We start from the raw sequence: 13,694 nt of genomic DNA, 5'->3' as shown, positions 1-13,694 counted from the left end.
AAACGCGTATAAAGCGACGAGCGATTTGAACGAATTAACTACTTAAATGAGCGGAGGGGTTAAACAAATCACGGTGTACAGCCACGGTTCTTTACCCTTTTTTCTATTTCCGTTTCCATCTCTTCGTTACTTTCACGATTGCAGTCATTCAATCTTATTAGAAGGCAATAGTTTTTTGCACGGCTTTATTTAGACGTGGTGAATTGTGTTGATCGAAAGCTAAGAAATTTTAAAATTTATAAATATTATTTCCCATAATTTTGTCTAGATAAAATATCAAAAACGAAGAAAAAAGGAGAGGAAAATATATATCAAGAAAAATATACAGAAAAAAATTAAAATATTTTTTCCAAAAAAGTGAGATTTTCAAAAAAATAATAAGACATTTGAATGTCTGATAATCTGATTTATATTTGCATTGCAAAATTGCGCTTAAAAATTTTATCTGTGACAGTTTAATTCGGTATTAATACTTTTTTTACACAAAAAATTGAGTTGTCAATTCAATTTTTTGCATCACCTCGAATATCAAAATGTTTTCATTTTCACTGATATGTCTCTAATTTAATATCGACAAGTGTAAACAAATAATTCTAGAATCGAGGAAAAATCGCGATCAAAAGAGGTGAAAACAAAAGTTGGACAACTTAAAACGATTGGCGGTTGAGAGGGGCTCGTGGGCGGATTAAAAGAGCTCCAAGAAAGTGCCCTCGGGATCCTCATCCGCACTTTTCCGTTCTCGTCGTCTCTCGTCCCGATCCGAGGCTCAATGGAAAACAAAATAATTAGACTGACATGGTGCGCGAGCACACCTACGAAACAGGTGAATAGCTCGAGAACGAGAATACGTTCGACAGTGTTGTCGTCGTGGATTCTATCGAAGTTATAATTATGCGGACCCAACCACTGTGTAGGCGAGAAAGAAAGAGAGAGAGAGAGAGAGAGAGAGAGAGAGAGAGAGAGAAGGGGAAGCGAGACAAGGAGCATTTATTCCGTGCAGCGGAATCTCTTCCGCTGACAAAACAGGTCGGACAAGCAACGCAAGCTGCGAATTTTGTATGGATGTCGGTGCGATACGGTCGTGTTTATGCGACCGCGTCTCTTTCGTGGAAGGTGCACGTACTGTATACGTTGCCGTGTATACGTTGGGGTGTGTTGTGCGCGCGTACAGACCGGTCCATTTCGTCGCATCGGTATTCCTGCAACGCGCTCGAGACGAAGTCTGGCCAATCCGCTGTTTTCAGCTAACTTGAACGAGTCTCCGTCGGGCGATATCGACGCGAAAATTTCTTGACTCTAGAAAGCCAAAAGTACGGAACAATATGTAAAAGAAATAATAAGCGCGCTAAGTAATATGCGGATCCATTAGGATTCTTACATAATTTTAATTTTGTGCATGACGTAGCTTTTGTAAATGTTTATAAAAATTAACTCGCAAGTTTAACGGTTTAACAGAACTTTATACTTATTGTGTCGCTTGAAATGGATAATGAAATTTTGATTAACTTATACAGGAACCGTTTGAGACTACGAATATGACCTCGTTCAAATGTAAATAACCTTTGCATAAAATTACATGAGATATAATCTATAAAATTGTATGCATTTTATTTGTTTTCATATTAAGATTTATAGATACTTTTAGCAAATTCATTTAATATCTTACATTTAATATATAAAATTTTAAAAAGGACAGAGAGAGAATTTCAATTAAAGCATATGTCTTTCAGAATTTACTATAATTTACTATAATTATAATATAATTTCATTTAAAATATAATTCTATTATAAATCTACTTTGAGATATCTTGTACTATTTCTCTCTACATTCTTCTTGCTAGGATCTCATTGTTCCGCCTTCGTTGTACACTACGCTCTTACGAACGACAGTATTCTTGCCTGGCAAAACTAAGCTTGTCGCTCGATGAGATTCGAATAGCTACCGAGTTAGAAACATGAAGAAATAGACTGGTGATAGTGAAGGAGAAAGAGAGAGAGAGAGAGAGAGAGAGATTGCGATGAAACGGTGGGAGTTGGAATTGTTCGCGATCCGGGGACAAAACAGGATGCTGTATTGACGCAAAATTATTTAGACGGAAAATACTCGCGCTCGAAACAAAACCAAGCGATATTTCTTCTTGTAATTGCTAAGAAGCTTTTTCGCGCCACTAAAATTGCAGAGCTATTGCAAAAAGCATTGTTAATAATATAAAAAATGTTTATATGGAAAATTTTGATCGATATATTTCAATTTACCAGTTTAATAATAATGATTATTACGATAATTATATAGTTTACACGATGGAATTTCTCAAATTAAATTAAAATAATTTAAGAACAAAAAAAAATCGAACAACTTTTCGATGTTTGAGGCAAAGACAATCTACTTATAATTTTATGCAAAATTATTCTGTAGCAGTCTTTTACAGTTGGCGGAAATTTAGCATTTAAATGACGACATGAGATTTTAAAAAGATTGACATTTTCTGACGCTTAGAGCGCGGTTTCTCCCGGAAAGCTAATGAAGGAAAAGTCTCTCTTGATAAGCGTCGGCCTCATTTTCAATTTCATTCGCCAATCGGAGAAAATGCTGGATCTCTGTATTCGTCGAGTATTTTTTTTTTTTTAGCATTGCTTTAAAAGAATCACGCGAGCTCAGCAATTCTGTTCGTACGGATTTAACGCGTTGGCGCGTGGCCAAAATCTTTCCGCGCAAGACCGATCTTGTTATCTTTGCCGCCGAGAGAATGGCGTGTTCTCTTCTCTCGCGTGTATCTTATAAAATCTCACGTCTTTCTTTTTCGCAAGTAAAATACGAATCTGTAAAATCAAAAACTCGGGCGCGCTGCACGGATCACGAAGCTAAACGTCGCCGAACTGCTGGAAATGCCGCAGGATCCTTAGCGATTTCCTGTGCCCTCGCTCTTTATTTAACCTTATCCAAGCAATTTTTTACCGAGATCCGCCTTTCGACTGGTTGACCCTGAGTTTTCAAAGCGGAATCACAGGAAATCATTTTTTTCACAAATGCATATAGATCACTTAATATGTGGACAAATATATATTTTTTTAACGTTTCGTTTAAATGCAAATTATGTTCTTAACAAATAGATCTCAGATACATACTTTTCGTACATTTTGCGAAATTAAATTACATTATTTTTATTAGTACGAGCGATTATTTTGCCTGATGCTTTAGATAAGATCGCTCTGCTCTTGTCGATTGGCAGCGCGATCTTCTTTTACGATTCGAGTTTGTACGAGCGCGCATTGCAATGTCGATATTTCTTGCGTGACGAATCGCGGAACTCTTCCCGGATATATTGGGAAACGCAATGAAAAGTTCACGTAGAGACTTGGATTGCGCGCCGGGAAACTTCTGTCTCGAATTACTGAGGCAGAATAAATAAGCAAAACGGGATGTACACGAATCAAAGGATCCTCTTTCTTTCTCTCTCTCTCTCTCTTTTTCGTCTTTTCTTCTCTGTCTCTACCTTTCTTTGCTTCTTTCACCGTGTAGGAACTCTTTAACGAGTATCAACGATAATAGATGTACTTCTCTTTCTCTCCGTATCTCTGGACGTTCCTCGTTGACGTCATTATTATCGCCGGCAATTATAAAGACATCGAGCAGGGTTATATCTTCCCTTCCTCAACTTTCTCTCGATCAACGAGTCACTCGCAAAAGAGGAGCGACGCGAAATGATTCTTTTTTTTCCAATATATTTGCACAGCGTAAAGAGAAATGCTACATAACTTTCAGCATACAAGAAGGGCTTGCTCTCTCACGACACTAGACAAGAAAGCGTTATGAAAAGTGTCGCGCTAACAACGTATAATAAATCCGCAATCGTTAGAACGACACGTGATGCAGGCAGATCAGATTGATTGACCCTTTCGCTAGGTACACAAGACGTGTAATTACCTAACGACTTATTCACGATAACGCAATCATTAATTCGAAATTGCACTGAGCCTCGGCGCCATCGTCGCACGGTGTTCTTTTTGTATAGCGCACATGTGTGAGTATAAATATACAATATATATACATACAGTTAAGCGCCTTGTATATTTGGCAGACGACAATATACGGCGGAGAAGGTTGCTTTGTGCAGGTAATAACGCTAGAGTCAGGTGAGAACCGAGAGGCGGGTCTTTTGGCATCTCTCGGCATTTCTGCCGATAATCCGAAATATATTCGATGTACGCACGCAGGTACGCATATGCACTCGCGTGAATAGATGCGAATCGCTTTTGGATATCAAGCGTTGTCTTATGCAATGGGAACGTTTCGAGCTAAGCCTGGAGCCTAATTGCATTGCGCGTAATGAGGTGGAGAGCGTGAAATGGCTTCGAATCATACCGAGACGATTAAACAATCCGTTCCTTGTGATTATCCAGCTGTTCGTTTGTTTACACTTTGAACACGTTTGTCCTACGAGCGGGATATTAATTCTTTCAGCGATGCGAAAGTGCAGCATGGCATTAATTGCACATTCGAGGATTCTCGTCGTTCCTCTCGTAAAGAGGATAATAACGCGTTTTTTGTGAATTTTTCATATTAATTCTGATATTAAAAGAGAGTTATATATCATTTGACAGTTTAATTTTTCGTTTTGCTAAATCAATTTTATAAATCATTGTTTAATCATAAATCGTATAAAACAAGTACAAATCATTATTTAAATCCGCTTTCGATTATTTATAATTCGCGACAAGACAAACTTCTATTTGTGATTTTATGTACATCATTTATACAATGTGTCCTAACATTTATTTTATAAATATATGTATGTATTTTATTTCTTTAAATGTTTTTTACATTACACATTTATTAAATAAAATTTGTTGCAAATTATAGTTTGTCTAAAATCGGCTTTAATCATAAAACGTATAAAACAAATTATTATTTTATTGTTATTTAATTATAAATTGTACAGAATGAAATAAAAAGTATGTTATTTTATTATAAATTATACAAAACAAATACAAAACTAGAAAAGATATAAAAAAACATTTGAAGCACTGTAAACAATGTATATCTGTAGTCTTTTTCTCGTGCTCTATAAAGTTATTATATATAAATATTTATTGTATATTATATCTTATATATGTGCCTACACATATTGTTCATCTAATATTTCTTTAATAAATTTGTCTGCGAAATGTTTTCGTTCTGGCAATTACACGTTTGCGTTTCGCAGATGAAAGATGAGGCTTCGTCGTCGCATGATCTGCAATCGCGCGCGAATCTCTCTCTCTCTCTCTCTCTCTCTTTCTGTCTCTGCATTCCCAACACTATATTCGTCTTCTTCTCTTTTACGTTTCACTGTGCCAACCATCGTCATAAAGTCAGCCAGGCGCACAGGACGAGGTTTGCTGCAACTACCCTCCAGACCCGTATTGTTCTCTCCGTCCATCTCACTCTAATGGACTCGGCGTCCTTCTCCCACCATCTCTCTCACCATATCTCCATTTTCCGTTGTACGCCCCTCCGTATCTCCCTTACGCGTTAACTCCTTTTTCCCCGTCATTGTCCGTTCGTCATGAAATGCACGTAAAGACGTACCTGGTTAGTTTTACGCAAATACGCAAAGGAGAGAGGAAATGCGGGAAAGGAAGAGGAAAAGTCTAGGGGTGCAACCGAGACGCATGTAGCGACTCCCGTATTTTCGCCTCTCTTGCTTTCTCTCTTTCTCTCGCTTGGTTCGCGCAGCTCCGCAGGAACTACCATGACATCGAGAAGAGCCGCGTTGGAATAGAGTTCGCCCGGGGTTAGACTATTTCATTATTCTATCCGAGAATGGCATACAGAGTTCAAATTCGGAGGGTGAGGGGGGGGGGGAGGGTTCGCATCTATACGACCCTTCGGGAGATTGAGAACTGTTAAGTCAATGAGATACATTTACGTTACCATATTGATTCAACGTCGCTGCTATTCACTCTTCTTTTCTTTCTCGCTCTTCGACCGCGGATGATTTTATTCTGCGTTATATCGGAAAGAAAAGAAAAAGCAAACGGCATTTATTAACGAAATATATAGAAAGTTATTTTGTATGTTCTTTGAATTTTTCATTACATGTATATCGGATACATAAGTAAAATGCATAACGCTGGCAGCAAATAATAATAATAGATCTAAAAGTCATAAAATATGAGAGTAGAAAAATACGCGATATCCATTACACACGTTTTCGATCTAAATTAAATTTGCTTTCATTCTTATCAAGTTACATACCCATTATTCAAACATTTTAAATATTTATTATATACTACGAAATGCATATGACATAATTTTTATGTCTTTTTGATAAAGATTTCCACCTCATTATTCTCAAGCTCTCTATATAACGTGAAAATTTATTTTTCATTTTCTTTCGCTATTTTTACTCTTCTATCTTCTCGCGTTTCATCTCGTTATTTTTGTCCCCCGCCTTTGTCACTCTCGTTACACCATTTTCTCCATCGACTCGGCTTCTCGCTCCCTTTGCGCCCTGCAACAACTCAGCTGCTTCGGGGCGGGGCATGATCAGCCCTTGTCGGAAGGGTGTCACGGTAGTTAGCCGACACACCGAAGTTTACGATAGAGCTACGCGACGTCGTAAATTCCTCGTGCATTGTTTGGGAATTTGCAAACGCTAATCGGTCCTCGTCGTGTTGACGAAAGGCGGGTCGATATCATCGTCGTTGTCGTCGACGACGCTCGTCGTTGACGCTGTCGCTCTCCGCTTCAAGATTGATGTCGAAGGTCTCGTCTGTCATCGATGGATATTCGCGGAATTTCACGCCATCGGCCTGACAAAATTTCTCAAATTCACGGCTGATATCGCGCTGCACATTTATCGGATCGCTCGAGGAAAATGACTGCGCCGATATAATCTATCCCTGATTCATATTGAAATATCTGCTAAATATCGGAGGAATATTATTAGATTATTTCCCTTGCGCGCGCAGAGAGTATTAAAAATAATCGGGCACTTTAAAAGCTTTTTCATAATATCCAACTACGCTTCATCGGATGTCTGTATTTTCAAAAACTCTCATATTTTATTTCTATATTGTACAATGCGACATGGATTTATTTATAACCGATACATATTTATGTATACATTTATCATCGCTCGACGATTATCGCACCGTCGATTATAGAACATTTAGGGATTTTTAAACGCGCAACACTCGCGCGTTACAGCGAAAGTGCGATCGATTTAATCGCGTGGCGGAATACGTTTAACGCGTTATCAAATAATCAGATTTCGTAGAACAATGGTCGGCAGATTAATCGCGTATACGCAAATTCGCGTTTCGACGACGGGCGTAAATCCTCGCGGCGGAGCCGAAAATAAATACTGGCTCTCTATTTTAAAGTTTTACGAGTACCCTATACCCTATACAATCTGTACTTATGATTCTATTTATATTTAATTTAACGTATAAATTTTATGCGCACCCCGTGTCGGTTATATACGAGTACGCTTATAAATTAGTTTGGTCGACATCTTCTATCGCGTGTAACGTACACACGATGTAGAGTTGCCCTGCCGGCGTAGCCTCTCTACCCTCCGGTGGCGCGATGTGCAAACTCCATTATAGGAATTTTCCCTCCGAAGGCTACAAATATTTTACGATCGATCGGCTAAAGGGACAGTCGAGTAAGCGCGCTCCGACGTCGCCCTCCGAAGAGCGAACGAGGAAAATCGAAGAGAATGCCGCTCGCTTGCCTGCATTACGAGGTCAGCGTTGAAATTGCAAGTCTTCAAAGAACCCATTAAATGGCACAAAGTGACATAAATGCTCGTGCTTAAATGCGATACGACCGCGCGTTTAAAGCACAACTAGATTATCGCGGTAACTTGAGACTAAGCCTCTAGAACTTAAAAATATTCCAAAATATTCCAATATTAATCTTAAGCTGTCTCTTGTCGCGAACGCGCGCTTGCTCTTTACGATTCACGATAAGCTGTTATTTTTATTTTTATTTTTTTTTTTTTTAATCGCACGAATGCACCGCGGATCTCTTGCCTGCACGATATCGCTCTTTACGCATTCGTTTATTTGTTATTATTTTTTTTTTAATCATAGAAAGAAATTGTTAACTTGCATTGAATGGATCTATTTTTTTTTATATAATTTTGTAAATTCTTTTTAAAATAGAGAAGCATGCCGGAAGACGGTTGCGTCACACTGACGAAGTCGAGATTAATAGCGTTTCTCGTTCAATTACTTTGACATGAATTTACGATGCCGCTAATGCTGTTACCTTAAAATAATGATTTTTAGAGACGAAAGCGACCTTTGTTCCACGATGAATACTAGTAGGCAGACAACGGAACGGTGCATTATACATATAACGCGACGTGTAAATTTTGAGAAGTATATAATCAGGAAGCGTTCTTTATTATTTTTTTATAATCATTAAAAATACAAAAAAAATATAAGTTAAATATAGATTAATTAAATAATATTAAATAATAAATTATAAATAAATAATTAAATAATAAATATAAATTAAATATTTAATTAAAATATAGTTTAATCAAAACGAACATATACAATAGTTGATAATTTCATTGAACAAGGCTTTGAGACTTTGAGACTTTGAGCGATCTTTTAAAGTGATCATCGATAAATCGGCAGTATTTAATTCAAGCAGAATTAATCCGTTAAAGTCCATAATTTATGGTCCTGATATTGTTCTGATTCATAGGTGCCTCCGATTCACGCCGCGCGTGTCTACCATATAAAAATCTTTCTCAATTTTATTTTTATAATATATAAAAATCTACGGGGTACCGCGTATAAGCGCAAGCTACTAACGGCCGTAATTATACGATTAAAGTTACCAGCGAGCTTTAATAGGTTGCTCGGCGAAGATAGACAAGCGAGAGATTAAAAATACCGATAAATCGAAAAATTCATATCGATCTACGTCGATGTATGTAGAGCACAGAAAAAGTTTCGAGATCAAGCGAGAGAAACTTTCGGGAGAGACGTTAGAGAGAAACGCGTTAGAGAAATTGACAGAGCCCGGTTAACCAACGATAGGAGAAAGAAAGGGATGAAAAGAGGGGGAGGAATGGGGGGGGGGATGTTACTGTGGGCCCTTCTTGTTTCGTCTGTGGAGAGAAAGCTGCGGAATATCAGCAAAATTGCTGCTGGAATCTCTCCTTGGCGGCGGTGCGCGTATTCAACGAGTTTCTCGGTTTGAACGCGTTTGATGCAACTGCGAGTACCACAGGAGCTGAGAGGGAGAGGAGAGGGGGAGGGGGAGGGGAGGAAGGGGGGTATAAGAAGCGGATATGGAAGATAAGTTATTGCTCGTCGAGATATGCGCGCTACGTATTTCCTTATATACTTCCGCTCGCGCGCTTGGCATCTTCCTCCTCATTCCACCGTTCTATTGTCGGCGGGATTACCCGTTGAAGGGTGTTCATAAACGCCGGCGATAGTATTGCGTCTTCGTCTAGATTTAAATCCCATCCATTTGCGGCCGGCAAATCTTATATAATCGCAGCCGACAAAGCGTATCGCGCTCGACCTGAGGTTTCATTCACATGAACGGCACGTATCCTCGGACTACGAAGATAATTTAATTCTCTACAATTTTTGTTTTGGTACTCTTTGTTAAAAAAAAAAAAACGCTATTTTCTGTGATATTTGTAAAAATATATGAAATAACCGCGATTTTTGAGGTTTTTTGCGCGCTAACTTTTTAAGCATTTTTCGATCCATATTTATAGGAAACTTCTTATTCAGAATTAAATTTCCTATAAAATCTCAAAGTCTAGGCGGATCATTTGGGCCCATCCTGTATATGTCAGCTTGTGTCTGCAGAGAGTAGATTAATAAAATCTTTCTTCAGTCGCGATACAAAACATTTTGCATAAAATTCCGTTTCAAGATGATGATTACACGAACGAATATATTAGATTCTTCAATTGTTATGCGCGATTGCATATTTCTTATGGATTTGGCGGCATTTTCCCTCTTTATGGATAAAACTGGTTGCAGACGATATTTTAAAGAAAAGGGTCAATTCCGCGCGTAACTTCCGCGTTCCTCACATTTCTCGCAGTCTGGCACCGTCGAGCGTGAAATATTTCCTGCTCGAGAATACGGAAGATACGCGTTCGACGAAAGACGCATCTAATGCAATCGACTTGCCTCCTTTCTCTCTCTCTCTCTCTCTTCCTCTTATTTCATCATATTTTGTGCTTTCTCCATTTCGCCATTATCATATTCCCTAACAAGTTCCTCGCGAATTTAATAGTGGATCCTCGTTTCAATGTGTAATGTTGTTGCTCTCAGTTTTATTTATTTCTCGAGTTGTCCGATTTTTTATGCGGCGCGTTTGATGTCAAAAGAGCGACATTCGGGTAGGAGGTAAGAGAGGGTGGGAAAAAGAGGGTAGATAAAAAAGAAAGAGACGGGCAGGAACGGATTCCAGAGACTGTATATACACAGAGAGAAAAAACGAGGTGTGATGCTGTGTCGACTGGAATCGGTCGGCGGGGTCCACAAGTGACAAAGGGATAACTTTGCGAGAGATGATCTTGTTTATATACGTACCGGGTATCGATTTACCGAGATCGAGGTACGCGCGCACAGACGGGCTCAGGAATCCGGGCGGCACGGCCGGCGCTTCGTTCGTCGGATTGTTTCTCTCGTCCACCGGATCATCGTAATAATAATCGTCCTCGTCGGGATCGAGCTGCTTCGCTCGCTTCGATACTTTGTCGCCCCGACCATCACGTGTACCATCTGTAAAAGAAACATTCAGCTATAATATGCATCCGATGATCAAAAAAATTTAAAAACCCACCATTTAAATATTGTATTTAGTGCATTTTAAATTTTATGATACATTTTATGAAGTTTAAAATATGTCAAATTTTTTTTTTTTATAATTTATCTATGATTAAATTTGTAAAGTTTCAAAATCTTTAGAATTAATTTTTCTTATGATTAAAAGAGATTTATAATATATTATAGCGTTATACAAACTTGATGTTTAAATATTAAAAAAAATTTGTTTGGTCATTGAAGTCGACACTAAATTATAATTTTAAAAGTGAAAAATTATACTATTTTTTTCCTCGCAAACTAAATTAATTTTTTTTCGTATTTTCGAGTCTGATAATATAGATCGGTAAAATAAACGGAAACCTTATTATTCATGCATTAATAAATGCATATGTATAATTCTCATCTGCATATATCCCAGCATATTTCCAACAAAAATAGACAATAGACTTTATGATAATAGATCAAGATTTGAAGCTACTTATCAGCCAAATGAGAAAAAAGACTTTATTATATTTCATCAATTTACTATTGAACGTGAATGGTAGTTACGTGTGGGAGAAAAAACTAATTTATTTTGGTACATAATTTTTTGCTTTTGATGTCAGAATTTGATGTGACGTCAATAAAGGCCTCTTAATGAAGGAGCTTTAGGCATTCTAGGTCCGAAATTTGTTGTGCCACGTGATTATAGTTGCGTTCCTTCTAATTGCATTGTCCACCCGCCTTTCTTTCCATACTAATTCACATGATTGAAGTTCTACTATGATGTTTACTGTTATTTCCTTCCTGACGAGTCTCGTCTGTATGCGAAAAGAGAAAGAGCGGATCGGAAAGGAGAGAGAGAAGGAAGCGTCGTGTGCAGCCTCCGGGGGCTTGGTCATTTGAGCAATCTGAAATTTAAATCATTTGAAAATGCGGTCGACCGTCAGGGGAGGATGCCTCTGGAGATAAACAAATTTTTACAGTCTCTTTAATTCATGCGGAGGAACGTTTAATCGATATTGTCCACGCCGCTTGCTTGTTTTTCCTCCGGAAGGAAAAACATGACTGCGTAATACCACCGCCGGTATTGCATACGATACGGTATTTGCAGATGTATTTTGTTCGCAAGATTCTTTCCTATCGTACATCCTCGCTGAATATTAATATGTCGTTCGCGGGGATTTTCGCGAAACCTCCTCCGCGCGCTCGAAACATTTGCGCTTTATACACGCCCCGCGGTGCGTCTTTACCAGGCACGTCAAACATCCGGTAATACGTTCGAAATGCATGATCGGTTCGATGTGGAGAAACGAGCGACAACGGGTTCAACAACGAGGACGTCGCCGCGCCTGAAATTAATTAGCACAGGACTCTCGAGGCGTGTTAATTTCATTTACCGAGTACGTAGCGGAGTACGTAGCATCGACCGTTTATACGAATATATCGTGAATAACGCAGTAGATATCGGTCCACAGTGGACGCGATGGTGGCCGCAAAACTTCGGCGGGCCCTCTTCCCGCGTAGATATATATCTCGCGAAACTTTGCGCCGTTCGTGGCGTGAATGGACCAAGTTTTGTCTCGATCGGGGACTGGGTCAAGCTTGGAAAACCTTGCAGTCTCTCTCTTTAGAATAAAAGTAGCTGCTGCTAATACGAAAAGTTGCCGAGGAAACCCGACGAGGATCATACACTTTTGTAAAAATAATTCAGAAAATACTTGCGAATGTAGAAATTAAAATTAAATATCGAATTTTAAAAACGCGAGATTTTAAAATCTTCATGTTTAGTCCGTAATTAATGTAAGTAATGAAATTTTGACACCTACAACAATATCGTATTTATTTATATGTATACAGAACGATTAGTCGAGCTCTCAGTTGTATAAAGTGTAGGCGCAAATTCACGATCAGCGCGATAAATTCAACTGCATAATCGCGGTATGAATCCTTAGTGGATTATATGCGCGAGGTAACACGATCGAGACAACACTCCGGTTTTACGAAAATCTGCGCGGAAGCCTCCTGCATGTTCATCCTATTTGATGCCGGCTGTCGTATCCGTGCCGCGGAAGCTAATTAATGGCTCATCGACCATGCGAACTTTATGCATCAAAACGCCGCCGCGGATTAATTCGCGCGCGGGAACAATACATACGCACGCGCGGGATTTGCAATCAGACATTCACATTGACGCGATACATCCGCTATTTTTTCTTTTTTTTTTTGCGTTTTTTTTTTCGTGTTTTTCCTCGAATCGCGTTGCGATCGATCGCGCGTAAAATGCGATTTTAATGTTACGCGCGACCCGAAAACTGTAAATATTATTAAATACCGCGAAATATTTCCTCTCGTGCAAACGTTCGACGTGCTATGTTCAACGCTTTAATAAAATATACTCCCACTTTTTCGGAACACGACGCTCGTGTCTATAACGGCAGGGAAATAATCGTTATGGTTATGAAAATTTACGCGTCATTTCTTATCGTATTATTCGTTGTTTGCATCATTCTAAAATACGCAATCTCTACATCCTATAAATGTACGAGTGACGTAATAACGTTAATTCGTATTTCATTTCGTTCAATAATTTGTATGGCGGAGGACGACAGAAAGAGAAGTTACTTTACGAGATATCGGCATCGAGAATATTTCATCTTTCAAGTATATTATCGTTACTTCTTCAGCTAGTTTTACAATTGCGCGTCCGTAACTTCAGCCAGCTATGTATTTACATTGTTCGCAAATATATCGCTCGCAAAAGGAGGATCGAGTTCCAGAGTATAATAAATATTGTCTATCCATCCGTCCGCCTCCGTTTTCCATTAAAGGAGCAGAAAGCAGCGAGGAAGGAAAGAGTCGCGCGACGTAACTATTTTCTGCGTTTTGTGACGTGCAAATATTCCAGG

The 13,694-nt window shown here is 38.7% G+C and overlaps 2 protein-coding genes across 6 annotated transcripts in view; one reads left to right on the top strand and one right to left on the bottom strand.

Moving 5' to 3' along the window:
- LOC126853913 (RING finger protein 17-like) overlaps window positions 1-13,694 on the top strand; it is a 133,500-nt gene that overhangs the window by 76,201 nt on the left and 43,605 nt on the right. The window lies entirely within an intron of this gene.
- LOC126853984 (uncharacterized) overlaps window positions 1-13,694 on the bottom strand; it is a 51,600-nt gene that overhangs the window by 2,851 nt on the left and 35,055 nt on the right. Inside the window, exon 2 of the mRNA XM_050600294.1 lies at window positions 10,570-10,761. Coding sequence (XP_050456251.1) covers window positions 10,570-10,761 — 192 coding nt within the window. The remainder of the gene's footprint in view (window positions 1-10,569; window positions 10,762-13,694) is intronic.

This window comes from Cataglyphis hispanica, chromosome 13 (genome assembly GCF_021464435.1).
Source record: "Cataglyphis hispanica isolate Lineage 1 chromosome 13, ULB_Chis1_1.0, whole genome shotgun sequence".
Lineage (NCBI taxonomy): Eukaryota > Metazoa > Arthropoda > Insecta > Hymenoptera > Formicidae > Cataglyphis > Cataglyphis hispanica.
Note: the sequence above shows the minus strand (reverse complement) of the source record. Positions and strands in the feature narration are given on the sequence as shown.